This window comes from Melozone crissalis, unplaced genomic scaffold (genome assembly GCF_028551555.1).
Source record: "Melozone crissalis strain CALT ecotype California unplaced genomic scaffold, PUWL_Pcris_2 ptg000007l_1, whole genome shotgun sequence".
NCBI lineage: Eukaryota > Metazoa > Chordata > Aves > Passeriformes > Passerellidae > Melozone > Melozone crissalis.
In genome coordinates this window covers 1,341,870-1,367,972 of record NW_026535785.1, presented here as the reverse complement: position 1 = coordinate 1,367,972, position 26,103 = coordinate 1,341,870, and the positions used below count along the sequence as shown (strand labels likewise).

Genomic DNA, 26,103 nt, shown 5'->3' with positions numbered 1-26,103 from the left:
CCCCTCCCGCCCGCCCCGTCGCGGCATCCCCGGCCCGCGCCCGGCGCAGCTGCCGCGTTCCCCCCGCCCTGCCCGGGCTCTGCTCCCCCGGCCCGGCCCCGCGTCCCCGGCCCGGCCAGCGGGACCCCCCCGAGCCCCCGCACCCCCTCGGCCCCCGCACCGCCCCCGTCGGGCCCCGCGGGCCGGGCAGGGCCGGGCCGGGGCCGGGGGCGGCGGGCCCAGCTGCCCGCGGGGGGTGCGGTGCCCGCAGCACTTGTGCTGTCACTCAGCCAGGCCCGCCGCTATTTCAGCTCGGGGCCGGCGGCCGGGCTGTGCCCCGCTCCAACATGGGCCCCCCGCTCCTCCTCGCCTGCCTGCTCGCCCCGCTCTGCGCTCGGGTAAGGCCTGGGGGACACCGGGACCGCGGGGGGACCGGGGGACACCGGGCGGGATGGGGACCCCGGCCCCAGGAGGGCTGCCTGGGAGGGGGAGCCTGCACACGGGGCCGGGGGTCGGCCGGACCCCAGAGCTCGTGGGAACTCCTCCGTGGGGGCAGCGGGGATGGGGCTGGGGGCGATGGGGGCTCCGAGCCCCTCTTGAGGCGCTTCCCACCCCACAGATGGCGGCGGCAGGGGGGGGCCTGCGGCTCCGGCACTTTGCCCGCGCCTGGACCGGGATGGGCTGAGATGGGCTCGGGGGGAGGGTTAGCGGCTTAAAGACGCCCTGCTCCTCTTTTCCCTCCCCAGCTGCTGTCCCAGGGCTCCCTGCACCCCCCTGTCCGCTCAGGGCCCCCCAGAGCCCCTCATCCTGGTCCCAGGCCTGAGCCACAGGGGCCGGTGGGGTTCTGGCCTGGAGCCTGCGCTCGGCTGCTTCAGGGCAGGGGAAGGAAAGGGGATCAGCCCCACAGGAATGGGGTCCCCAGCATCCCTCCCCCACATCCCCATGCCCCCAGCTCCAGCGGCCCCCAAGGACAGGCAGGGGGTTTCTCCTGCTGGAGGAAGGAGCAGAGAAAGCCCTGGAGGCCACAGCGCAGCCCCCAAGCCTCAGCAGCAGCCCCTTGTGCTGCCCACCCTGTGGGGCTGGGACAGAGCCCCCCTCCCCACATCCCCCTCCCAGGGACCCCCTGGCAGCCAGCGGTGCAGGCACAGCTGGGCACAGATGTGGGTGCAAGGCTGGCACTGCCCAGATGTGCTCCCTGGGAGGGGAGGGGACAGTGCCTGTGCCCGGGCCCAGGATGAGGCTGGCACGGAGCTGGGGGTCGGTGGCTGCATGTGCAGCTCTCTGTCCCCTCCCCACCCCCAGCTCCCACAGTCCCCCCACAATCACCCCAAATCCCTGACCTCGGTCCCACGCAGCCCCATAACCCATCCTTGCCCCCACAGCTCCGTGACCCCTCTGCAGCCCACCAGAACTCCTGTTCCCCTTGTTTCCATCCCCAATCTCCCCTCACAGCCCCCAGCTCCACCCCAGGCCCCCAACTCCCTCTGCCTCCCCCCAGCACCCCAGCCCTGTCCCCCAGGGTCACACTGACAGCCCAAACTGACCCCTGAGGCCCCAGCCCTCTCTGCCACATCTGTGTGGTGACAGTGACATGGGGGACAGGCCATGGTGGGTGCTGCCTGCCCGAGGTACCCCCCCTTCCCCAGGGGTCCTGTGGGGCACAGCCCATGCCCAGGGCACCACCAGGGTCACTTGTGGGGCACCCCTTCCTGGTGAGCCCAGCAGGACACCCATCACCACCACACCGGGGTGCCAGGGGACACTGGCACAGAGCTCCTGGGCAAGCTGGGTGGCCTCTGTGTCACCCCAGCCCCAACCCAGCCCCACCAGGGGCACCCAGCACCGTGTACCCCACTGTGCACACCCAGCCCAGGGGCAGCTCCCTGCCCACCGCCCTGGCATCCCACCCCAGCCCGGAGCTTTGGGGGTCTCTGGCAGCACCGTGTCCCCCCAGGGTGCCAGCCCAGCCCAGGCAGGAGCTGCAGCCCCCCAGGCCTGGGGGCAGCACGAGGCCCCTCGGCGGGTGAAGAGGGCCTGGGTGATCCCCCCCATCAGCGTCTCGGAGAACCACAAGCGCATCCCCCACCTCCTGGTGCAGGTAGGTGAGAGCCCCCCAGCCTCCCAGCTCACAGAGTGGCACCCCAGATTGCACAGGGGCACCCCTAGAAGGGCACAGACCCCAGCTTGGGACCCCCAGCCCTGATTTTCCTGGGGCAGATCAAGTCAGACAAGCAGCAGCCTGGAGGGGTGATCTACAGCATCAAAGGGCCGGGGGTGGATGAGGAGCCCCTGGGCATCTTCTCCATCGACAAGTTCAGCGGGAAGGTTTTCCTCAACGCCATGCTGGACCGGGAGGAGCACGACCGCTACCGGGTAAGGACGGTCCTGGGTGCCCCCAGCCCCTCCCTGGGTGCCCAGGCAGATCCTGACCCCCACTCTGCACCCACAGCTCCGAGCCTTCGCCCTGGACCTGGGCGGGGTCACCCTGGAGGAGCCCACGGACCTGGAGATCATCGTGGTGGACCAGAACGACAACCGGCCACTGTTCCGGCAGGACGTGTTCACCGGGAGGGTGGTGGAGGGCGCCGAGCCAGGTGGGGCCGGGCTGGGATGGGATGGGATGGATGGGATGGGGATGGGATGGGATGGGATGGGATGGGATGGGGTGGGATGGGATGGGATGGGATGGATGGGATGGGGATGGGATGGGATGGGATGGGGATGGGATGGGATGGATGGGATGGGATGGGGATGGGATGGGATGGGATGGGATGGGGATGGGATGGGATGGGATGGCGATGGGATGGGATGGGGGCACTGAGCCAGTCCCGAGCCAGCACTCACCGGGTGCTCTGGGCCCACAGGGACCTGCGTGATGACGGTGGATGCCACCGACGCCGACGACCCCGACACGGACAACGCGGCCCTGCGCTATTCCATCCTGGAGCAGGGCGCTGCGGGAATGTTCAGCATCAATGCCAGCACGGGGGAGATCTGCACGGCACGGCCCGGCCTCGACCGGGAGGTACCGGGGTGGGGGCACCGGGATGGGGCTGGGGGGCACCGGCACTTGGGGCACCCATGGGCACCCCACATGGGGAAACCACAGCTCCATCCATGAGTGTGGGGACAGGGTGGGTGGGCAGAGCTGGGGGATCCCTGTGCCATCTCTGTGCTCCCTGGGGATCTCTGTGCCCCTGGGGGGATCTCTGTGCTCCCTGGGGATCTCTGTGCTCCCTGGGGCTGGGGGCTCAGCTCTGGCCCCCCGTTCCCCACAGACCATGGGGGTGTACAACCTGACGGTGCAGGCGGCCGACATGTCCGGGGACGGGCTGACCACCACGGCCATGGCCGTCATCTACCTGGAGGACATCAACGACAACGCTCCCGAGTTCACCAAGGAGGAGGTAGCAGGATGTGGGGACGAGCCGGGCTCGGTGGGGCGGGAGCTGTCCCCTCCCCCGGGGTCTGAGCACCCCAAAGGGGCAGAATGCAGCCTCACTCTGCTCTGCCCCAGTTCTCCATGGAGGTGGAGGAGCAGGAGGCCGGCGTGGACGTGGGCAAGGTTTTTGTGCACGACAAGGACCTGGCGGGCTCGCCCAGCTGGTTGGCCAAATTCACCATCCTGGAGGGCGACCCCGAGGGCGCCTTCGCCATCCGGACCGACCCGCACACCAACGACGGCGTGCTCTCCGTGCTCAAGGTGGGCAGGGGCAGCCGGGGGTCCCCGGGGCTCTCAGGGCTCCGCTGACCCCCGGCCCCTCCCGCAGCCGCTGGACCACGAGGTGCGGGACCGCTTCGAGCTGACGGTGTCGGTGCAGAACGAGCGGCCGCTGGAGCCCTCGGCCCCCGGCAGCCCCCGGGCGCTGGCCACGGTGCGGGTGCGGGTGCGGGACGTGAACGAGGCGCCCGCGTTCCGCGAGAACCCGCGGCGGGTCAGCGTCCTGGAAGGGACCCCCCCGGGCACGGCCATCACCACCTACACCGCCAGCGACCCCGACACTCAGCAGCTGCAGAGCCTCTCGTGAGTGCCGCTCCCCTCCCGCGGCCCCGGGGCGGGCTGGGGGCGATGTCTCACCGCCCCTCGCCCACAGCTACGCGCTGCTCTACGACCCCGCGGACTGGCTGCAGATGGACCCTCAGAGCGGCACCGTGCGCACCAAGCGGGAGCTGCTGCACCCGTCCGCCTTCCTGCAGGGCGGCTGGTACATCGCGCTGGTGCTCGCCCGCGACGATGGTGAGTGAGCCCCGCGGCGCCCCCCGCGCCCCCGCTGCCCCCACTGAGCCCCTGCTCTGTCCCCAGCCGAGCCCCCGCTCTCGGCCACCGGCACCCTGTCCATCGAGATCCTGGAGGTGAACGACCACGCTCCGCAGCTGCAGCCGCCGGCCGGGGTGCTCTGCGGGCGGCCGGGCCGCGGGGGGACGCTGCTCCTGGGGGCCACCGACGACGACCGCCCCCCGCACGGAGCCCCCTTCCACTTCCAGCTGAGCCCCCAGCACCCGCAGCTCGCCCGCAACTGGAGCCTCGCCCGCTTCAATGGTGAGGGGCAGCCTCAGGGCAGGGGGGGACGCTGCACGGAGGGTCCCGCTGACCCCTGCCCGCCCCGCAGTGACCCACGCCGTGCTGGCCGTGCTGGCCGAGCTGCCCGAGGGGCCCTACTCGCTGCCGCTGCTGCTCCGGGACTCGGGGACGCCTCCGCGGGAGCAGCAGCAGCTGCTGAACGTCTCCGTGTGCCACTGCGGCCGCGACGGCGCCTGCCTGGACGGGGCTCTGGCCGCGGCCCGCGCCGGGGCCGGCATCACCCTCGGGGCGCTCATGATCATCGCGGGCAGCATCGTCCTCCTCCTCGGTGAGTGAGGCCCCCACCGTCCTTCCCCCATCCCTCCACCCCAGCCCCGTGCTGGTCCGGGCCACCCCTCCGAGCCCCACCAGCCCGTTCTGTCACCCTGACCCCCACCCAGCGCCCCATCCTGGGGCTGGCCTCCCACCCAACCCCACCCATGACCCCCAACGCCTCCCCCCGCCCAGCAACCCCTCCTGACCGCAATCCCCACCCCGTCATCTCCCTCATTGCCCATCCCACCCCAATCCCACCCCAATCCCAATCCCACCCCTATCCCAATCCCACCCCTATCCCTCCTCCCAGCCCGACTGCATCCCACCCCGGCCATCACCCCGCGCCCGCCGTGCCTCCCCACGCTCACACGCGTGTCCCGTGTCCCCGTGGTGTCCCCATGATGTCCCCGCGATGTCCCCGTGGTGTCCCCGCAGTGCTGGCGGCTCTGGGCGCTGCGCGGGTGCGCGGCCGCCGCCGGGCCCTGCGCAAGGGGCTCCTGCAGCGCTCTCGGGACGACATGCGCGACAACATCCTCAACTACGACGAGCAGGGCGGGGGCGAGGAGGACCAGGTGAGCAGGAACCGTGGCAGGGGGGTGCCGGGGGTGCGCAGCTCAGCCCCGCACCCCTAAACCCCTCCCGGCCCCGCAGGACGCCTACGACATCAACCAGCTCCGGCACCCCGAGCTGTTCTCGCCCCGGGCCAGGCCCCCCCTGCGCAGGGACGCCCCGCTCAGCTCGGGGACCCCCATGGCCCCCCGCAAGCTGCCCAGCAGCCCCTCGGACATCGAGGAGTTCATCAATGAGGTGGGTGCGGGCCCGGCAGCCCCCGGCAGGCCCCAATCACCGGGGGGCTGGCGGTGACCCCCCGTCCCCGCAGGGGCTGGAGGCGGCTGACAGCGACCCCAGCGTGCCCCCCTATGACACCGCCCTCATCTACGACTACGAGGGCTCGGGCTCGGTGGCCAGCCCGCTGAGCTCCATCGTGTCCAGCCTGACGGACGAGGACCAGGACTACGATTACCTGAGCGAGTGGGGGCCCCGCTTCCGCCGCCTGGCCGACCTGTACGGGCACTAGCGGGGAGGGGGCAGGAGGGGACGCCCAGGAGGGGCTGGGGCAGGGACGGGGCAGCGGGCAGCTCTCACACACACAGGGATGCCCAGAGCTGCGGCGGCTTCACCAATGGACCCGCACAGGATGCCCAGCAGGAGCCGATTTGCACACGCGTGTGCAACGAGAGGCTCCGCGCAGGGGGTGCACACCCACACACCCCGCAGAGCCCAGCTCAGCAAACCTGGGGGGGGGAACGCCCGTGTGAGCCCCACACAGCTGGGGAGGGGGCGAGGAGACCCCTGGGCACCCCATAATAAAGAGCGGGGGTTGGTGGCGGGGCTGCGTGACCCCCCCACTCCAGTAGAAACAAGGCACTTTTATTGGGAACCGGCAGCACCCCCGGGGGGCTCCATCCCCGCCCCAGGGCCCCCGGCACCGCCGCTCCGGGGGCACCCACGGGGGGCTCCATCCCCGCCGCTCCGGGGACACCCACGGGGGGCTCCACACCCGCCCCAGGCCCCCGCACCGCGGGGACCCGGCCCCAGCCCATCCCTCCTGCTGCTCCCTGGGCGGGGGTCGCTGCTCAGCCCCCCGGGCACCGCTACATCTCGCGGGGGGGCTCCGGGGAGCGCGGCGTGCCGCTGCCGGGGGCGGCCAGCTGGGAATAGTCGTGGGGGAGGGCGCGGGGGGCCAGCAGGGGCAGGTGGTCCTCGCGGGGGCCGCGGCGGAACAGGGGCGGGCGGCGGCGGCTCTCGCCGTCCTGCAGCGACTGCGGCAGCGCCCGGCCCTGGCTCTCGGGCAGCAGCATGATGCTGAGCACGGCCAGGATGGCGAAGGACGCGAACACGACGTGGTGCAGGAAGAAGCCGCGGCTGTTGGGGATGGCGGTGATGGGCGCCGCCGCTTTGCCCACGAAGTTGGCGCCCAGGACCAGGCCCAGGCCGGCGCCCCTGCGGGAGGAACGCGCTCAGGGGGCTCTGCCCGTGCCCCCGGCTCCGGGGCCGCGCAGGACGGGGCGGCTCCCCCTCACCTGATCACGGTGGGGAGGAGCTCGCTGGCAAAGAAGATGCTGAGCATGGTGACGGCGTGGGAGGCGGCCGTGCCCACCACGGACAGCGTGAGGACGATGAGCTCCAGCAGGTCTGCGGGGGTGCAGCACATCAGGGGCAAACCCCGCACCCTCCTCTGCCCCCTCGGCTGGGGCGGGGTCCCGGGGGTCCCGCGGGGCCTTACACTGGGTGAGGGCCAGCAGCAGCAGGGAGGAGATGCCGGTGAGCACGGTGCAGAGCAGGAGGATGGCGCGGCGCCCGAAGCGCTCGGCCGTCAGGCACACGAACAGGCAGGCGGCCGCCTCGGTGCCCAGCAGCGCCAGGTGCGAGGAGAAGAAGTGGGGCAGGTGCGGGAGCAGGTTGCGGGTGAAGCAGTGGCGGATGCCGGAGCCGATGAACCTGAGGGACAGCGGGGTCAGGGGGCCGCCAGCGGCACCCCCGGCCCAGGCTCACCCCGCGGCACCCCCGGCGCTCACGCCGCGAAGCCGAGGATGACGCCGTTCTTCCAGATGACCCTGGTGCCGCAGATCTCGCACACCGAGTGGAACCGGGGCCGCTGGGGCCCCTCGGACAGCGCCTCCAGCTCTGCCGGAGAGAGGAGAAACCGGGATAGAGCCGGCTCTGCTCCACCACCCCACAGCCAGGGCCGGGCACGGGGCCGATGCCCTCGCAGCGCCCCACGCACCCGCCACCAGGCTCTCCTGGGGACAGTTGTCTTCGGCCAGCGCCTGCAGGCTCCTCCTGGCGCTCTCCAGCTGCCGTGTGGCCAGCAGCCAGCGCGGGGGCTCCAGCAGCAGCGCCGGGCACCTGGGGCACGGCTGTCAGGTCACAGGATCCCCGCGGGCCTGGCCACCCTCCAGCACCGACCTTCCCACCTGGCTTCAAAGCAACGCTGCCCAGAAACCCTCAGCTCCAAACCTGAGCAAACATTTGCCCAGGGTGGGGGGTTCCACTCCTCTGGAGAGCCCCGGGCGGGGTGTCCTGGGCTGGGAACGGCTTGGCACCAGCCCCGGGCACAGCCCAGCCCCGCGCAGCCCCTGCCCGGGTCCTTACCACCAGCTGGCAGCCAGCAGGGCCAGGATCATGGTGACAGCGCCCTGCAGCACCCGCCAGTCCCGGCAGAGCAGGGCCAGCCCCGGCAGCAGCAGCTCCCCGGCCATCCAGAAGAACGCGGCCACCATGGTCACCCCCAGGCGGTGGGGGGGGTCACACAGCTCCAGCCCTGGCAGGGGGCGAGGGGCCACAGTGGGTGCCAAGGACACGGGGCACCCTGCGCCCTGGAGCATCCCATATTCCATCCTGGGACACCCCACAGCCTGGAGCACCCCGCACCCAGGGCACCCCAGAGCATCCCGTATTCCAGCCCATTGCAGGACATCCTACAGGAGCACCCCACGCCCCAGGGCATGGGGTGAACACCCTCAGCCCCCAAACCCCTCGGGGTGTCCCCTCACACTCACGTGCCACATAAAGGGCGAGGAAGGCTCCTGCCAGCGCTGCCCCGAAGAGCAGCCGTGCCACCAGGACCATGAGGAAATCCACGGCCAGTGCCACGCCGAGCCCCACGGGCACGGCCAGCGCCAGGCACAGCAGGAAGGTGGGACGGCGGCCGAACCTGCCAGGGCGGGGCTGTGAGGGGCTGGGCACGGTGCCCCCTGCCCGCGGGGCTGCCCAGGGACCCCCCTTACCTGTCACAGGCCAGGCCGGCGGTGACACTGCCCAGGGTCCAGCCCAGCAGGTGCGTGGTCTGCTCCAGGGGCACCTTCCAGCGTGAGGAACACACCAGGTCCCACTGCGGGGACACAGCGGGGAGGGGTCAGCGTGGGGGGCTTGGCAGACCCCCGGCACTGCCCACAGGGCTGGGATGGATGGGGGTGCAGGGCTTCTGGGGAGCCCCCACCCCACAAACAGAAATGTGGGCACAGATGTGGGGGCACAATACTGGTGATTCCACCCTGCAGCCCCCCAGCACCTTCCCCAGGGCTCCCCCAGCCAGCCCCGAACCCCTCCAGGGGTCACTGCTGTCCCTGCACACCCAGCCTTCCCCGAGGGATCCTTTCCGGACCCCCCATCGGGCTCTGGTGGCTGGGACCCCCCAGTTTGTTCCCCCGACTCCTCTCAGGTGTCCCTCCCAGAGCGTTCCCAGCCCCTCCCTCAACCCCTCCTTTACCACGGACCCCTCACCCCCTCCAGCTCCGCAGGCTGCCCCAGGCCCGGGGTCCCTCCCCTCCCCAGCCCCGGCACCCCCGGTGCCGCTCCCCCGTGCCCACCTGCGTGACGAGGTTGGCGCGGAGGCCGGCGGCGGGCAGCGCGTAGTGCCAGCCGCGGGTGCAGGGCGCGGTGCCGTTGGGCCGGGGGCTGCCGGGGAGGTAGCGGTACAGCTGGCAGGGGCTCCAGCCGCCGCGGAGGCGCGGCACGGCGGCGCGGAGCAGCGCGGGGCCGCCCAGGCGGCGGAGCGGCGGCGGCAACAGCGCGGGGTCGGGGCGGCAGCGGTGCGGGGGCTCCGCGCCCAGCGCCCAGCCCAGCGCCCAGCCCAGCGCCAGCGCCGCGCACGGCGCCCACCCCCCCGCCGCCCGCCGGCCCCGCGGCCGCGACCCCCGGAGCGCCATGGCCACCGACACCGGCACCGGCACCGGCACTGCCACCGCGCTCGGCTCGGCACGGCCAGGTGGGCCGGCACCGGCCGGACCCGCCCCGCGGCACCGCCCCGACCGCTCCCTCCGGATCTGACCCCCAGCCCCGGTTCTGACCCCGCCAGCCCCGGTTCAGGGACCCCCCCCAGCCCCGGTTCAGGGACCCCACCCAGCCCCGGTTCAGACTCCCCCCAGTCCCAGTTTGGATCCCCAGCCCCGGTTCGGACTCCCCCAGTCCTGGCTCGGACCCCCCCAGCCCCGGTTCACTACCCCACAACACGAGGCTCAGTTCCGGTCCGATTGCTTCTCAAGCCCGGTTTGTCCCCCCAGCCCAGTTCCCAAACCCCAGCCCCAGGTCAGATCCCCAGCCCTGGTCCCAATCCCCAGTCTGGTTCCCAAACCCCAGCCCGGTCCCGATCCTCAGCCCCAGTCCCAATCCCTGTCCCGGTTCCCAAACTCCAGCCCCAGTCCCAGTCCCTGTCCCGGTTCGCCCCCCTCAGCCCCAGTTCTCTCCCCACAGTCCTGGCCCCAGTTCCCACAGCCCTCTGCACCCTCAGCCTTGTTTGCTCCCCCAAGCCCCCCAGTTTGGCTCTCCAAGCCCCATTCCCCCTTTTAGCCCCAGTTTGCTCTCCCCCAGCCCCAGTTCACTGCCCCCAGCCCAGCTCAGCCCCCTCTCCATGGTGCTCCTGACCCCTCTCAGGACTGGGGACCCCCTGACCCAGCCGGTGTTGGGGGTCCTGGGGCGCAGCCGGGGGCTCCAGGACCCATCTGGGAGCACCCACAAAGGCACCCAGGTCCCCCCAGACCTCAGAGGGGGCCTGGGGGATCTGTGACACCCCCTCGAGGAAGGGAACGTGCTGGCACCTGGCACCACGTGAGCCCGTGGGAAGAGCCAACAGAGCAGCCAAACTGCAAACAGGCTTCACTTCCCTCTTCCTTCTAAAATTTACTCACAAATGTGATTTCTGGGGACAGCAGCATCACTTGGTGTTCAGCTTCAGACCTGCAATGGTGGAAAAACTCCATCTGCAAAATCACATTGAAAGCCACACTGAAAAATCACACCTGCAAACTCACACTGAAAAATCACACTAAAAAAAATCCCATCTGCATTGTTTTGCCTCCCTCTGAGGGATCCACACCCCCACACACATCTGGGAGTTACACCGGGAGGAAAACTGGAGACTCCCAAGGTCACCAGCACCGTGGTCAGATGAGCCTGTGGGACTTTCCAGCTTTGCATGCTCATGAAAGGCCTCTGTGTGATTACAAATTTATGGTTGTTTAACAAAATAAAGACAGGGATGGAAACTAATCCAAGAACAAGTGTTACCTGTGGCTGTTTTCTTGAAGCCCCTGACACAGGAGCAGCCCCTGGTTCCACACTGATCCCACAGCCCAGAAAAGGGTGGGGGGAAAATCCCTCTGGCTGCAGCTGGGCCATGGCACTGCCATCCTTCTGAGGCTGTGTGAGCCCCCGTCCTGGTGCCAGCGGTGCCAAGGAGGGGCTGAGGGCTGGGCAGGGGACGGTGGGACCCCCTGGCTCTTCTGAAGCTGCTCTGATGCATTGGAGTGAAATCCTCCAGGATCTCCCTGCTCCATCATGGAAAATTCCTCAAGTGGCTGCAAAGCTGGCAGCAGTGAGGGGAGCTGGGGGCTGAATCCAGGGGTCCCCTCTGGTCCCCAGCAGAGGAGGTTGGAGAAGCCAGAGCTGGCAGCGGGGGTCCGTGGGGGCACCTCTCACTGCTGCCTGGGGCTGGCAGCTGCAGCCACCAGGAAAGGCGGGGCAGCAGCAGGAGGGAAGGCACAGAGGTCCTGGAAGGGCACTGGGACGGATCTGCCTCCAGCGGCATCCCTGAGCCGCTGAGTGAGGACTGAGTTTGCCTGGACCCACCCATCCCTGTCCAGACCCTGCAGCCCCAGAACAGCATCTCCTACTCAGTGAATTCACCAACACAGGGAGGGTCCCCTCTCCTCATGACCCACCCCTGGAGGGTTCCAACCCCACTGCACACAGAGAGACACAGAAAAGAAAGAATGATGTTTAAAATCATAGAATAGTTTGGATTGGAAGGGATCTTAAAGCTCATCTTGTTTCATCCCCTGCCATGGGCAGCTGATCTGAGCAACCTTTTCCTTGACAGGGAAACTGCTGCCCAGGGTGAACTATAAATACAAAGATAATTTTAATTAATTTATTTCTTTACACATAACTGAAAGTGATGTTACAGTACATAAGTTATTTACAACTGTGCAGTAATGTGTTGCAAAATAAATTATCTAGAAGGCAGCAAAAGTACATTGTTAATGTATATAAAAACTGTACAGCATTTATGGGATACAATTTTTCTTTATATGAGTATTGGCTCTGTAGTGTTTTCAAGTTATGTTCTCAGAAAGAGAAACGAAATGCCCAAGATTAAAGGAAAAAATATATAAACCACGTGGATTTTACTCCATTAAAAACACAGTTGGCAAAGTCCTTTCTCTGCGTCGCCGTCTCCCCGGCCGTGCCGCCCCGGCGGCTCCTCTGCCCGTCCCCAGCGGCTGCTGCGGGGCCACCGGCACGTCCCGGAGCCGTCCCCGCTCCGGAGCCGCCGCTGCCCAACCCGGACACTGTCCTTTTGTTTCTAATTGTTGGATTTTTTTTGTGATTTTTTTTTTGTAGCATTTTTTTTTTGTTCGGTTTTTTTTTTTTTTTAAGACATACCCATGATGGAACGAGAAACTCAAACACCCCCCCCCCCCTCCCCCCATGGTTTCCTACTGCAGCTTCTCCGAGAGAGGAGATCCGCGCCCGGTGGAAAACAGAGAGCTGGAAATCACGGTGTTCACAAGTACATGGTTCACGTGGTTGCTGGCCCCGCTCAGCAGCTTCTGCAACACACACACGGTGTCCTTGGCCTCGTCCCTCCGCGCCTCGGCCAGGCCCGGGGCCGCTGAGCGCCCGCTGCCCGCGCTGCCCGGAGCCTCCCCGGGGCTGCGCCCGGCCCGCTGCCCCAGGGGCCGCGTCAGTCCGGAAGCGAGGGACACGTCGTGAAGAAAGTGCAATTATTTTTCTTATTGTTTTATTTTCTGCCGATAGCTGCTTCCTCCTCCTCTGACCAGGGATTCATCAGCAAGCGGTTAAGGGTGAATGTGAGCTCGACCGCCCGACCTCGGAGCGCTCCCGTCCTTGCCAGTGTTCAGAGATGTCTCCTGGGCTGGAACTGTCATGCCGGCAAGAGCACAAAGTCATCGTTCACGTCGACCATTGGCACATAGAACGAGGGCACCTCGTTGACGCAGAGGGATTTGTGCCCCGCGGGGTCCAGCTCCTGCACCTTCAGCTGCCACTCCATCCTCTGCACCGCGTTCAGGGCAGCTGCTTCGTGTTGCTGTCGCATGAGCAGGCACGTCTGGATGGGGAAACAACAACGGGACGTGAGGGGTGAGTGGCAGGCACAGGCAGGACCATGCAGCCACACTTAAATGCAGCAAGGGGTGCCACACACGGGACACCTGGATTTGGAATCTCTGCTGAGCCCAGCTCCAGCAGGAGCCGAGGCAAACCCGAAAGTTTGGGTTTGAAAGGCTTGTCAGCACTCCAGAGCATCCACTCCCATGCAACACTGCCCTGACCATCTCTGGACACCCACTCTGTGCTGGAAACCACTAAGGCAGCTCCCAGGCTCCAGCCACAGGCAGAACCCTCCTGGAATGCCCCTGCCTGGAGCACGGGGCTCCCACAGCTCTCACCTTCATCCTGTCGTACTTGTCATCCACGTCCTGCAGCCAGGAAATGAACTGTCTTGCATTGAAACGGTCCCTGACCGATTTGTTTTCGTCTCCCTAAGAATGGGACAGCAAAGGGAGGGATTAGTTTTGTGCTTTAAGCAGTTACAGGTCTCACAGGCCATATTCATAAGCCCCTCCTGGGGCACACACTCCTCAGAACTGCAGTGCCTGCAGGGAGGGAGGATGGACATCACTGCTGCCAGCGGCTCCTGCAGCCCTTTCCAGGGGTTCAGCCTCAGGTGGGGATGCACCCATGTGCCCATACTCCCTGTTTCTCCTTGCTTTGCGGGGAGTCTGTCTGTCCATGTCAGCCCATCACAGCACCTACACCTCCCTGACTCCTCCAGCTGATGCCAGGATAGCAGCAGCACAGACACTTGGCTGGGAAATGCCGACGGATAAATCAGAGCTCCTGGATCAATACACTAATCCAGCTCACTAATAAATCCCAGGATGCTGTCCCTGACCAGGATCCCTCCTGCAATGCAGCAGTGTAATGTTTCTCTTCCTTCCACAGGGAGAAACACCTCAGAGTGTAGTAAAAGAAACCTTTCCAGTGTGCAGATGATCCTGACCAAGAAGGATGGAGGGTCCCAAGACTCAGTGACAAAGCTGAGCCATCTCTGCCCCTAACAGACATGAACTCCCTGTATCCTACATTCAGTTAGACAATTAGGCAAATGATGTTCCAAGTCACGGAATAATTTGGATTGGAAGGGACCTTAAAGCCCATCTCATTCCACCCCCCGCATTGGGACACCTTCCACTATCCCAGGTTGCTCCAAAATGCATCCAACTTGGTCTTGGACACTTCCAGGGATAGAGAAGCCACAGATTCTCTGGGTACCCTGTGCCAGGGCCTCTCCACCCTCACAGAGAACAATTCCTTCCCACTATCCCATCTAACTTTGCCCTCTGGGGGAGGTGACATCCTGCACCTGTGTGCAGCAGTGGGTGACCTGAGCAAGGAGGGCACTAGTAACTCCTGCCTCAATCCCTCCAGAAAAGCCCATCTCCCTCGGGGTCTTGCAGAGCTCCTGAGGCCCTCCCTCACTGCTGAGGCAGGCACTGACCTGATTTTCCAGAGGCATGTTGTACACCTCGGAGTCCAGCAGCATGGTGCAGGCACTGAAGGGCACGGCCTGGTTGGCGATGGTCCTGGCTGCCCGGCAGTGCACCCGCAGGATCTCCTGCTCGCAGGACACGATGAGCTTCTCCTGAGGAAGAGCAGAGCAGTGAGTGAGTGTGGCAGCCTCAGCAGGGGAGACTGGAGCCCTGTTCTCCATGTGGAGCGCGCCCTTACCCGCTCTATGCTGTGCTGCAGGCGCAGCTTGCCCCGCACGGCCTCCTGCTGCTTGAAGAGCTCCTTGAGCGGCTCCGCGAGCGACGGCGGCGGCGCGATCTGCGGGCACAGGGCACAGGCGGGGTGAGAGCAGGACCTCAGTGGGGCACAGCCCGGGGGCTGCACCCTGAAATGTGTGCTGGGAGGGAGGGACATCCCTGGGGTGCCTGGGGAGAGGCTCTGCCAAGGACGAGGTCCTGCCAGTGCTCAAGACTGAGTGAGGGTGAGGACTTGGCAAGAACAACCAGAGCCTGACACACCCTCGTGCTGCAGGGCAGGGTGTGCAGCAAGGAATGGAGCCTGGTCACACTGACCCTTCTCCTCCAGCCTGGAGCCCAGATTTACCACCTGCAGCACCACATTTATTGATGCATTTGTATTAGTGAGGCTGCTCCTGCAGCACAGCAGTGAAATGCTGATTCCAGTGCCAATGCAAAGAGCAGAGCTTGGGAAAATGACGGCAGGAGTTAAGAGCCATCTTTTTCCCACGTTCCAGGGTCATTATCCTGTTACTGCGCTGCTGCAAGAGCAGTTTTACCTCCCAGCCTCAGATCTAGTGGATTCTTACAAACTTTGCTCTGAAGCCCAACCAAATCTCAGGTCCCTTAGCACAGTTCAAGATCTTCTCTGCAAAAATGCAGCAACTCAAGGGCTGCATTTACCACACAGCCAGGCACTTACCCAGGCTCAGGTTTGGGGCACGTTGGCATTGCAAGGTGGTGACAGGGCAGGGGGGACAGCTTGGATGTGTGTGTAACAGTGAGGGGGGACAGTTCCCGAGGCTAAAGAGAGAAGGTGACTCACCACTGGAATATGGAGCTTGCTTAGGGGTTTGCCATCCAACAGGTAGGAGCCTGTGTAGGTGACATACTCAGCGTAGCACTGGGGAGCTTGGGGAGTAATGTAGCACAGGATTTTCCGCTTCTCCTCAATCTTCTTCCTGATCTGGAGGTACTCGAAGTAGGGGTTGGACCTGTCGCTGTGGTAAGGTTCGATGTCGTCCAGTTTGATGGCATCGACGATAGCTGCCAGGGTCTGCTGGATCATCTCCCTCGTCTGCTGGGTGGACGTGTTGATCTGCTGCTGCAGCTGCTGGTTGGAGCGCTGGAAGCGGCGCTTCCGCGGGTGCTGAGCCTGGGAATCGTCCTCCTCCGTGATGCGGCCTTTGGCGCGCGTGACGGGCGCGGAGACGGGAGGAAATTCCTTCTCGGACGCGGCGGCGTTCTGCTTGTTTTGGTTGGCGAGCATCTGAGCCCGGTTCCTGGTAATCCGCTGAGGAATCTCTTCTATTTTGGGTGGTTTGGGAGCTTCTGCTACTGGTTTTTGTACTGGTTCCACAATTTCTGCTTGAGCGTTGCCAGGAGGAGCGTCCGCCTGGGGCGGCGGGGCCTGGCTCCCCGCACGGGCCGTGGCACTGTCCTGTGGAGTGCCAGCCTCGGAGCTGGCCACGGGCACGGCACAGGGCTGGGAGCTGCCCTCTGCCACCCCGCCGGCCGACGGCAGCTCCTCGTGCACGGCCTCCACCTCTTTGCTCTCGGCCTGCGCGGGCTCGGGCGGGGTCTGCTGGAACACCTGCGCTTCCGAGTCCTCCGCTGCCTTCTCCTCAGCTGCGTTCAGTGCCTCAGAGGCGGATTCTTGTGCGGCCGCTTCTGGTTTCTGCTCCTCTGCTGGTGGCTCTGTGTCCGTGGGCAGGGCGGCCGCAGCCTGGCTGGCCGGCGGCTCCTCCGGCTCACTGGACGCTATCACGGACGCGCCGGCTTTGACGATGCCAGCGCTCGGTTCTGGAGCTGCTGCTGCTGGGCTCTCCTCCACTGCTTCTGCCTCGGCCATCTCCGTCTCTGCCACGTCCTTAGGCTGGAGTGGCAGCTCTGGGAGCGAGAAGGGGCCAAGGTCCAATTCATCCTCGGTGTTGGTGAAGGGGTCTGGCCACGTCACCGCCTCCTCTGCGTTCGCAGGTGCCGCGTTGTTGTTTTCCAAATAGTTGTTTTCTGGTGCAGCAACGACTTCGGCCTGCGGTTCTGCTGGCGCACACGGGGGCTCTGGAGGGATCTCTGGTGCTTCTTCTGGAAGAGGCTTGCAGTTGTTGAAGAAGGTGTCTAACCTAGTAGGGGACATGTATGGAGCTTGCTCTTCAGAGTTTGCAATTTCTGCTGGAACTGCTTCCTCAGCATCCTCCTTGACTTCCTCCAGCCTCGGTTCAGACACTGACAGAGGGTACGAGATGGGAGAAACAGGGTAGGAAGTCTCTGTGGGAATGAAGGCTACTGGCGCAGGATGAATTGGCTCTAGGGAACAGAGCGGAGGTTTAGGGGACTCGGAAAACCTCTGGGGAGATTTCATCAGAAGCTCCGAGCCCATGGACCAGGTGACAGAGTGCTCTGCGGGGTTGCCCATGAGGCTGGGAGGAATGGCGGTGTCTGGGTTTCGGGAAGGAGGGTTATCCCAGTCTATGTTGTTTTGTTCAGGCATTCCCGAACTAAAATGGTTTTCCTCGATGGGTGGCAGGTAGGTGGATTCTGGTGGCATGATGGAGGCAGTGGCTTGCTGCTCCTCTGTGGTATCCAAGGGCATGCCGATGTCGGGGGGAAGAGCACTTTCCACTGAAGGAGCCAGCAACTCATCCCTGTGCGAAGGGGAGGATTTTGCTTGTAAACCAGAAAAGACACTTTCGGGGGACTGGGCGACCCCGCTGACGGCTCCTGGTGCGCAGTGCAAAGCTTCCACTTTGGGTGAGGAAACTCCATAATCCGGGGAGTAATACCCAGGAGACAAACACTGGAACTTCTCAGCAGGAACAGAAGGAAGGGGAACTTTCTCCTCCATTAAATGCTGCACAGGAGAGTCATAATTTGATGTTGCTGGGACACTTTGCTGTCTGAAAAACTTATCTCCTACGCTGAACTCCTCTTCGGGCGCCCTCCTGATATCCACTGAGATGGAGCGGTAGAGGTTTGAGGAGGGAATGGTGCGAGTCGGGGTCTGGCTGGGGTTCTCGGGGAGCCCGCTGGAAACGTTGGTGTATCTGTCGAAGAAGGAAGGAGAGCAGGCGTTCATGGACATGGTGGAGATGGGCAGCGAGTGCTGGGAGTCCGCACACTCGAACATCAGGTCCGTGTAGTCCTCGTTGCTGCACGATGGAGTCCTGGGAGTCTGCATCACCTCCTCGTAGCTCGGGCAGGACACGACGGATGCCGGGGTCGGGACGCCCGTGGGCCGGTTCTGATCTGGCCTGGGAGAGGCTGGGAGGATCTCCTTCAGCTGAGGACCCGTGATCCAGTCCTTGGAGTCTGTCCCCACAGCAGGCTGTGCCTTGTTTTCTGGTGACAGGATGGGAGTCAGGGGACCCAACTCCTTGAGTTTCTTGTCCTTGAGCTGCGTGTCCAGCGTTAGCGGCTTCTTGGTTGGCAGATCCAGGCTCCTCTTGCGCACATCCTCCGAGCTCTTAAGTTTGTCCTTCAGCTTGGGATCCCCAGACCTGTGCCGCATTTTCTCCATCTGCTTCATTCTCTCCTTGTGCCTTTTGTGGCGTTCCTCGATCTCCAGGTCCTTCTGGCTCAGCATCCTCTCAAAGCTGGTCATCATCAAATCACCATCTCCCAGAAGTTTCTCCCTTGGCCTGGCATCCTTCTTGCCGCTGTCTTTGGAAAGGGTTATTTTTTCATTCCCATTGCTTATTTTTATGGACTCTGATTTGTCTTTGTCTTGATTCTCCTTAAGCTTCTCCTTCAGTTTGGTTTCACCGAATTTGAGGTTGTCCTCCTTGGATTTATCTTTAAAGGTGGTAACTTGAGGCCCGTCCTTATCTTTGAGTGTTGACTTTGGCTCATCTTTGTGATGTTTAAAGAAACCATCTGTGTGTTTGTCCCTGTGCTTTTCCTTTTCCTCCTTCCATTTTTCCTTGTGTTTATCCCGCTTCTTTTTCTCTTTAGCTGTGCTGATGGTGCTGGAACCGTAAGTCTTTTCTTTCTCCGCCTTCTTTGACAGCTCTCTTTCAGAATCATTTTTATCCTTCTTTTCAGAAAATAAGTAATCAATGCTCTTCTCTGGTTCCTCATCAGCGTCTGCCTTCATGTTGTAAGAAGAGCCAAAAGCCTCCCCATCCACAGAGAAATCCTTTTCATAATGAGTGGAATCCTTTCTGCTGCTGGAGTCCTTGAATTCTTCTGATTTTTCCTTTTTCTCTGTTTTCTCTTTCTTTGCTTTTTCTTTCTCGTGGCTTTTCTTTGAGGAAGATGAGGAATGTCGGTGCCTCTCCTTCTCCTTGAGCTTGTCCTGAAGGCAGGGTAAAGGGAGAGAGTCCTTAAACTTTTCTTCAGCGGCATCGGTCAGAGAGAGGTTAGAAGACTCGAAGAGGCTGGTGAGTCCTGGCTCTTGCCCTCTGTCTGTGAAGCTGTCAGAGGAGATCTCACTGATTTTGTCATTGGAGTCATCCCTGTAATCATTCAGAGCCTCCTCCTCCAGTTTCTCCAGCAGGCTCTTCTCTGACTCCCCTCCTTTTGAAGATTTCTTCTCTTTGGAATGCTCCTTGTCCGGCTTCTCCTTATGTTTGCTTTTCACCTTGTCCTCACTGGTGTGTTTCTTCTCAACCTTTTCTGGGAGCTTTTGCTTGTTTTTCTTCTCCTGAGTGGAATCTATGGACATCCTTTCCTTCCTGTCCTTGTACTTCTCACTGGAGTCCTTATCTTTCTTCTCTTTGTGTTTCTCAAAGGAACTCTTCTCCTTCTTCTCCTTCCCTCCTTCCGATGTTCCTTTGTCCTTTTTCTTCTCCTTGGACTCCTTGTCCTTCTGCTTGTCCGAGTGCTGCCGGTCGGAGGAGTACTTGCGGTGCTTGTCGGGGTACGGCTCCTTGTCGGCGGTGGCACCCTCGTCCTTGTCCTGCAGGCTGTCCAGGCGATGCCCCTCGCTGCCAGCCGAGTCGCCCACCTTGAACCCGCTCAGGCTGTAATCGTCCCTCTCGTCCTCGCTCTCATCCGTGAAGATGTCAGCGATGCTGTACCAGCTCTTCTCCTTGCCCTTCTTCTCATCCTTCTTCTCGGAGAAATCGTCTCTGTCTGCGGAAAAGCTTTTCTCTTTCTTCTCCTTCACCTGGTCGAAGGAGCTCTTCCTCTCCTTGTCTTTGCTGTGAAGATCCTTGTATTTCTCCTTGGTTTCTTTCTTCTCTTTGAAACTCTTCTCTAGTTCTTTGTCCTTCAGGATTTTCTCTGGAGCAGCTTTTTCATTTTTCTCCTTGTCGCCTTCTTTGGATTTTTCCTTGTATTTTTCTGGCTTCACCTTTTCTTTTTTTTCTTTATCGGGAGCATCTTTCTTCTCCTTTTCCTTCCCAGAATGGTGCCTCTCCCAGCTCTCCAGGGTTTTGCCACTGAACTCAGGGTCAGACTTATCCTTGAAGAACGTTTCACAGCCATACTCCTTGAAGTCATCTCGATAGGGCTCCTCCTGCTTCGTCTTGGGATCTTTTCTCTCTTTAGAGCCGTCAGAGGAATCTTTTCTGTCTTTGCTGGTTTCACCTGTGTCTTTTTCTTTCCTCTCCTTACCAGTCTCCACAGAATCCTTCCTTTTCTTATCCTTTTCAGGCAAATAACTGGGAGTAACTTTGTGCCTGTCTGTTTGGTCCTTTTTCTTCTCAGAGCTTTTCTCCACATAATCCCTCTCCTTTTTCTTTAAGAAAGTGTCCTTTTCATTCCGCTTCTCGCTGTATTCCTTCTTCTCTTTTATTTTATTTTCCTTTTTCTTGTCTTTAATTTCCTCTTTCACAGGTTCTATGATTAGCTTTGCCACGCTGTCATTTTTAATCTCCCTGAAATCTGTTATTGGAGAATCCCAGCTGTCCTCACCCTTGAAATCGAAGGATGAATCAGAGGACAGGTCTGAAAACCACCTCTCCTGCTGATCGTCCGAAAGGCTGAACTTTGTGTCCTCGCTTTCGGCAAACTGAGTTTTGTTATTAAACTCATCAAACCCGGACTCGTCCCTGTAAAGTTTTTCTTTTTTGCATTTTTCCTTCTCTTCCTTGAAGGATTTTTCTTTCTCTAGTTTAGAAACCTTCTCCTCCTTCAGCTCATTCTTTTTCTCAGATTTGGACTGCTTGTCCTTTGACTTCTTCTTTCTCTCCTCCTTGTGTATTCTCGGCTTCTCCTCCTTGGGAGATTTCTCCTTGACAGGTTTCTCTTTTTCTGATTTACTCAATCCTTCTCTGAAGGATTTGCTCAGGTCTTTACTACCATCTTTGATTTTTCTTAATGATTTCTCCTCTTTTGAGGATTTTCCAGTCTCATCTTTAAACAACCACTCCTTCTCCTCTGCTTTACCTTTGGGGAGCTTTTCCTCCTTTTTACCATGTTCCCTATCGTGCTTTAACACTTTCAACTTGTTTTCGACTGGATTTTCTGTCTCTACTATCAAGCCTTTCTCAGGCTTTTGTTTAGAGTCCTCAAACTCAAAAGAAAATGTTTTGATTATTTTAATGTCTTGGCTGATGGGACACTGTCCCTTCTCCTTGTTTTTATGTTTGTGTTTTGTTTTATGCTTTTTAACAACCTTCCCCTCTTTGTCCAGCTTTGGAATTGCTCCATCCACATTGCTATGGAATGAATTCTTTTTCTCAGAAACAGTGTTGTGGGGGGTGTTTTTCTTTTTGTGCTCTGGTTTCTTCCTGACTGGCTTTAGTGACTCTAAGCTCGAGTCCTCGGACGAGTAGTCTGACTCGCTCGTCAGCCTCGTCCTGGTGGAGTCCGATAGGGAACTGACGTCTGACCAAGCTGGAGAAGATATGGTTTTCCAATTGTCCGTCCTCCAGTGCTTGGAGTGCTGCTCTGTAAGACTGGGATTATGTTTCTGGGATGCTAAACTCCCATGTGAAGAGGTCGATGAGGCAGACAGAGAGTTAAACAAGGAGGATTCCTTTAGCACTAGCCTTGAGTCCTTTACACAGCTAGAGCTCTGTAGAGAGTCTCTATCATCCTCCTCACTCTCCACGTTTTCACTCTCTGATTCAGAGGAACAAAACTTGTCATTTTTTTTGCCAAACCGAACCTCTTTGCTTTTTGTCTCCTTCTTCCGCTTCTTTTTTACTTTGCTTTTCTCCTTGGGCACCTTGGTGCTGGCGGGCTCCCGAATTTTGCTGCTGGGCAGTATGGAGTGGGTGGAGAGGCGCAGCTTCTCCCCCGTGCCCACGGCCACGCTGGTCTCCTCCTCATCCGAGCTGTCCGACAGGATGCGGTGGGCAGCTTTCTTTGGTGTAATTGTGTTATTTTTAGTGTAAGTTTTCACTTCCATTTTCGGTATGGAAATGAAACTGTTTGCTTTAGTCTCTTTCCTGTAATCCTTTTTCAGCAAATGTTTGTCATCGACCGGTGGGACCCGGTCCTGCTCGTCGTCCTCATCGAATTCATACTCATCCTTCACCGGGGTGATGGTTTTGGGGGGCTCCTGGGCCTTGGGCTTGTGCTTCAAACCCTTCTCAAACTCTGAGTCTGTGTTATTGCCATCAACGGAGCTGGAGGGAGCGAAGGAAGGGGCGTCCTCCTCTTCTGAGGTCTCTGCAGAGAGAGAAGAACAGCGTGTGAAGGACTGCCAAGGGCTCTGGGGAGGGAACATCACTGGTCTGCACACACCAACCCCTGCAAACAGCCCAGACGCCCTTTGGCCTCACCCAGCCTTTGCAACCTGGCACCCAACAGCTTGGGGGATCTTTTTGGAAGGAAGCTCCTTCAGCTCCAACCTGCATGGGGTGTTCCTCAAAATAACATCCTGGGTGTACCATGAGAACTTTGGGACAGGGTTATGACTGCACACAGTGTAGGTGAAAGCTTCCCAAAAGACTGAAAACTCTAATTTGCACTAATTAAAACCTGCAGTGTCCCACAGTGGTGGCAGTGGTGGAAGAGGCTCTAGCAGGGACAGCCAGGAAGCACAAACTGAAACACCAGTGCTGGGACAGCTGAACAACAGGAACAGAGTGCTGGCACTCAAACCCCCTCCTCTCCACTGGAATTACCCACCTTCCAAAGGTAAGACATCCGTTTACCTGCAACTGGCTTTCAACCCTACATCCCAACTGCACCAGGGAAGCAATCTCAATACTGGCTTCCAGGGCAAACAGCCTCCCAAGCTAAAGCTGGTGGTTATGCTGTCTGAATTTGGGTTACAGCCACAGGTGGGCTCCTGACCATGGCAGCATCTGACTTCCCTGTCCTCCTAAGGTCTCTGTGTTAGCTGCAGGCCACAGCTGTCACTGCCATGGCCACAGAAAGGCCAGTCTCACCTGTGGAGCTCTCCTCACTGGAGGGGTACGTGGTCTTCCCCAGGAGCAGGTTCACCATGGTGGGAGAATTCGCTACTTTCAAAGGCGTCTCGCCCTTCCTGTTGCTTTGATGAGGATTCCCTCCATAATGCAACAACAATTTCACCACCTGAAAAGAGAAACTGAGGCTTGAGGATGCTCACCATGTTTTGATTCCAGGGGTTTTTTGCATGATTTTCATACATAACTAAAAAACTTGTGTCTTCAGGACACGCCTTGTGGCACTAACATAAGAGAGAAGTCCCAGCAACACTCCCAGGGAAGTGGTGGAATCACCATCCCTGGAAGTGTTCAAAGGTTTAGTGGGGCACTGGCAGCAGCAGGTTAATGGTTGGGCTTGATGATTGGGGAGGCCTTTTCCAACCTTAATGATTCTGTGATTCTCAGAAGCAACCTGGGCAGGAAAGAAGGGGGAAGAACAAGGCACAAAATCATGCTCCTGTCCCAATTCCAGAAGAATGAACTAAGGATAAACAACTCTGAAACAGTGAAAATCACACAATCAGAGAATAATTTAGATTGGAAGGGACCTTCAAGCCCATCCCATGCCATGGGCAGGAACACTTTCCACTAACCCAGGCTGCTCCAAGCCCCGTGCAGCCTGGCCTTGAACACAACCTCCTGCCCCCTCCATGGGAAACGAGACAAAACCACCCAAATCTCTGTGTTTTCACACGTTTCCAGGGGAGTGGTTTAAAGCAGGGCAGGGCACGGCAGCAGCCTGACCTTGAAGTGGCCGTTGTTGGCCGCGTCGTGCAGGGGGGTGTCATCGTCCAGCCCCTTGGTGTTGACCTCGGCGCCCGCCGCCAGCAGCTGCTTGGCCACGTCGTAGTAGCCCCGGTTGCAGGCCTCGTGCAGCGCCGTCCAGCCTGCAAGGACAGGGACACTCAGCACATGGCACCACCCTCACAGTGACACTGAGACACGGGGACAGCCTGCAGGGGCAGCCTGGGCAGGGCTGTGCTGCTCTGATGGCCAAGTGCCTGCCCTGGTGCAGCAGGAAGGAACCTGCAGCTCTGCCCTGCTACTCCTGCCAGGCAGTCACAGCATCAATGCCCCTTATCCCTCTGGTCATGGCATGTGCTACAGTCAGAGCATCTGCCAGACCTGACACAGCCCCTGGAAATGCAAAGTTTTATATGGGAAATAAGGAGAATTGCTGATATCATGGGAAAGGCAGGTCATAAATCTGTTCCTCTTTATACCATCATAAAATGGTTTGGGCTGGAAGGGACCTCAGAGCTAATCCATTCCCACCCCCTGCTATGGGCAGGGACTCCTTCCACTATCCCAGGTTGCTCCAAGTCCCCTCCAATCTGGCCTTCAATGCTTCTAACAATGGGGCAGCCACAGCTTCTCTGAGCAACCTGTGCCAGGGCCTTACCACCCTCACAGAGAAGAATTTCTTCCTAATATCCCATCTAACTCTGCCTATGTCAGCTTATGGCCATTCCCTCTTGTTCTGCCACTCCATGGTCCTGGGAAATGTCCCTCTCCAGCCTTCTCTGAAGCTCCTTTAGGTTTGGCTTTAGGTTCCAAACCCTCTGTAAGGGAAACCCTGGTGCCCAGACCAGGCCTGAGCTCAGAACTGCAGACAGGGCTGGAGACAGCCCCACACAGATTTTCTGTGTGCTCTCCAAACACAGAAACACCAGCCTGGGCTGGGGGGGGAAACCAAACAGCAGCCTCTCCACAGTAATGGCAGCTCCAGCTCTCAAACAAACCTCTGAAGAGCACAGAACAAACTATTTTATCGTGTTCCACAGCCTATTTTTAAGCAGAGGCTGTTTTGAAGTTTGGCAGCGCGGCTGCTCCGGTGTTTTGCTGATAGCGCCGTGGGAGCGCGTTCCGTTACCTTCACTGGGAGCCTTTGGAGGGGGCACCTGTGCCCGGAATTAATCACAACTGATACTTCAGTCTGGCACTGGGATTAATCATACGGGTGGAGGAACAGCCATGTCTATTTATAGCCCCAAAATCATGCGAAGAGAACAGCAAAGAGCAAAGTCAAGCTCTGGGATGTGCTGGAGAAAGGCTGATCCAGCCCCACCGAACGGCACCTTCATCACCCCTTCACCAGCATCCCTTGGCTGCCTTTCCCTGCAGGACTCAGGGCTGTTCCCATCTCATCCCACCACCCTGAGCAGGAGCTGAGGAGGAGGAGGAGGAGGAGAAGGAGGTGGTAATAACTCCTGAGTTGAGGGTCAGGATTGTTAATAGATCCTCCCAACCAACTTGGGTGTTTGGTGGGAGCCTAACCTTGCCCTTCACATTCCCTCCCCATCAGCAGCACCCCCACATTCAGTCCTTAAAAACAACTCCCATAAATTCACAGGCATCAGCCCCCCAACTCCAGAGAGCTGACTTCACAAACCCACTCTCAGCAGTATTTCTGTGCACATAATTCCTTCTATTTTAAGTAAAAATAGAGCTAAACCAGCCCACCTCCCTTTGCAAGTCACCCTCCAGACCTCCAACATGGCACCCCCATGGAAGAGCAGAAGGAAACAGTCCAGAGTGGCCTGGACAGTTTTGGTGTGTGAGCCACAACAGCTCCAGGGATTCTCTGGATCCTGCCCAGCCCAGCTTCACCACCTCAAACGGACTGCACAGCCTGGGAGTTCTGCTTCCAAACTCCAACAAGAAAACTGATGCTTTGGAGGATTTTTAATGTGGGTGTTTGTTGTTGTTTTGTTTTTTAAGGGACAAAAAGACTTTTTTCTTTTCAAAGAGCAAAATCACAATTTCTGGCAAATCCTCTCTTTCCAAGGCACAACCCCATGTCAGAAACAAACTACTTTTTCTGGTGGGAGTAATTCTTGGAGGTGGAACATGCAACCAGGTGGGAAGAAAGCTGGGATTCCTGGGCTGTTACCTGCAAAGTCCTTCACATTGACATCTGCACCCTCGATGATGAGCTCCTTGATGCGCCGGGCGTCCCCGCGGATGGCAGCGCGGTGCAGCCGAGTCTCTCCTCGCTCGTTTCTCTTATTTACTTTATCTTTGGTTTTGGAGGCAGAGTTGGGAGTTCCCTTCTGACAAACTGTAGACTGAGAGGGATGCTTTGGTGTTGTGTCAACTGCAGGGAGGAGAGAAACAGCGTCAGGGACTGCCGTTCTATGGAGTTCCC

At 60.3% G+C, this 26,103-nt stretch overlaps 3 protein-coding genes across 3 annotated transcripts in view; 1 reads left to right on the top strand and 2 right to left on the bottom strand.

Annotated features, from left to right (window-relative positions):
• The first annotated feature begins 326 nt into the window (after positions 1–326).
• On the top strand, positions 327–5,894 carry CDH15 (cadherin 15). Its single transcript, XM_054269423.1, has 14 exons — positions 327–377; positions 1,934–2,077; positions 2,197–2,352; positions 2,429–2,573; positions 2,844–3,004; positions 3,258–3,386; positions 3,497–3,682; positions 3,750–4,003; positions 4,074–4,216; positions 4,283–4,519; positions 4,590–4,829; positions 5,252–5,388; positions 5,468–5,623; positions 5,697–5,894. Exons 1-14 carry the CDS (start codon positions 327–329, stop codon positions 5,892–5,894), a joined length of 2,337 nt encoding a protein of 778 aa, XP_054125398.1.
• Positions 5,895–6,471: 577 nt separating this feature from the next.
• SLC22A31 (solute carrier family 22 member 31) lies at positions 6,472–9,528 on the bottom strand. Its single transcript, XM_054269434.1, has 9 exons — positions 9,190–9,528; positions 8,608–8,711; positions 8,380–8,534; positions 7,973–8,141; positions 7,605–7,726; positions 7,396–7,504; positions 7,104–7,318; positions 6,901–7,012; positions 6,472–6,820 (listed from the first exon to the last, which is right to left on the bottom strand). Exons 1-9 carry the CDS (start codon positions 9,526–9,528, stop codon positions 6,472–6,474), a joined length of 1,674 nt encoding a protein of 557 aa, XP_054125409.1.
• A 2,769-nt stretch (positions 9,529–12,297) lies between these two features.
• The window catches only part of ANKRD11 (ankyrin repeat domain containing 11), a 128,059-nt gene continuing 114,253 nt past the window's right edge, over positions 12,298–26,103 (bottom strand). The window contains exons 6-13 of the mRNA XM_054269418.1: positions 25,849–26,052; positions 23,700–23,842; positions 22,935–23,082; positions 15,476–22,209; positions 14,633–14,731; positions 14,403–14,546; positions 13,291–13,383; positions 12,298–12,950 (exon numbers count right to left, since the gene is read on the bottom strand). Of these exons, the coding sequence (XP_054125393.1) occupies positions 12,765–12,950; positions 13,291–13,383; positions 14,403–14,546; positions 14,633–14,731; positions 15,476–22,209; positions 22,935–23,082; positions 23,700–23,842; positions 25,849–26,052 (7,751 nt within the window). The 3' untranslated portion in view covers positions 12,298–12,764. The remainder of the gene's footprint in view (positions 12,951–13,290; positions 13,384–14,402; positions 14,547–14,632; positions 14,732–15,475; positions 22,210–22,934; positions 23,083–23,699; positions 23,843–25,848; positions 26,053–26,103) is intronic.

Bases quoted from the DNA above. Each gene is read 5' to 3' on its own strand.
- CDH15 (XM_054269423.1), top strand. From the start codon at position 327: ATGGGCCCCCCGCTCCTCCTCGCCTGCCTGCTCGCCCCGCTCTGCGCT. The intron at 4,004-4,073 runs GTGAGTGCCGCT...CCTCGCCCACAG, and splicing joins CAGCAGCTGCAGAGCCTCTC to CTACGCGCTGCTCTACGACC. The intron at 4,830-5,251 runs GTGAGTGAGGCC...GTGTCCCCGCAG, and splicing joins CAGCATCGTCCTCCTCCTCG to TGCTGGCGGCTCTGGGCGCT.
- SLC22A31 (XM_054269434.1), bottom strand. From the start codon at position 9,528: ATGGCGCTCCGGGGGTCGCGGCCGCGGGGCCGGCGGGCGGCGGGGGGG. The intron at 7,319-7,395 runs GTGAGCGCCGGG...GCTGTCCCTCAG, and splicing joins GTCATCCTCGGCTTCGCGGC to GTTCATCGGCTCCGGCATCC. The intron at 7,013-7,103 runs GTAAGGCCCCGC...GCACCCCCGCAG, and splicing joins GCTGCTGGCCCTCACCCAGT to ACCTGCTGGAGCTCATCGTC.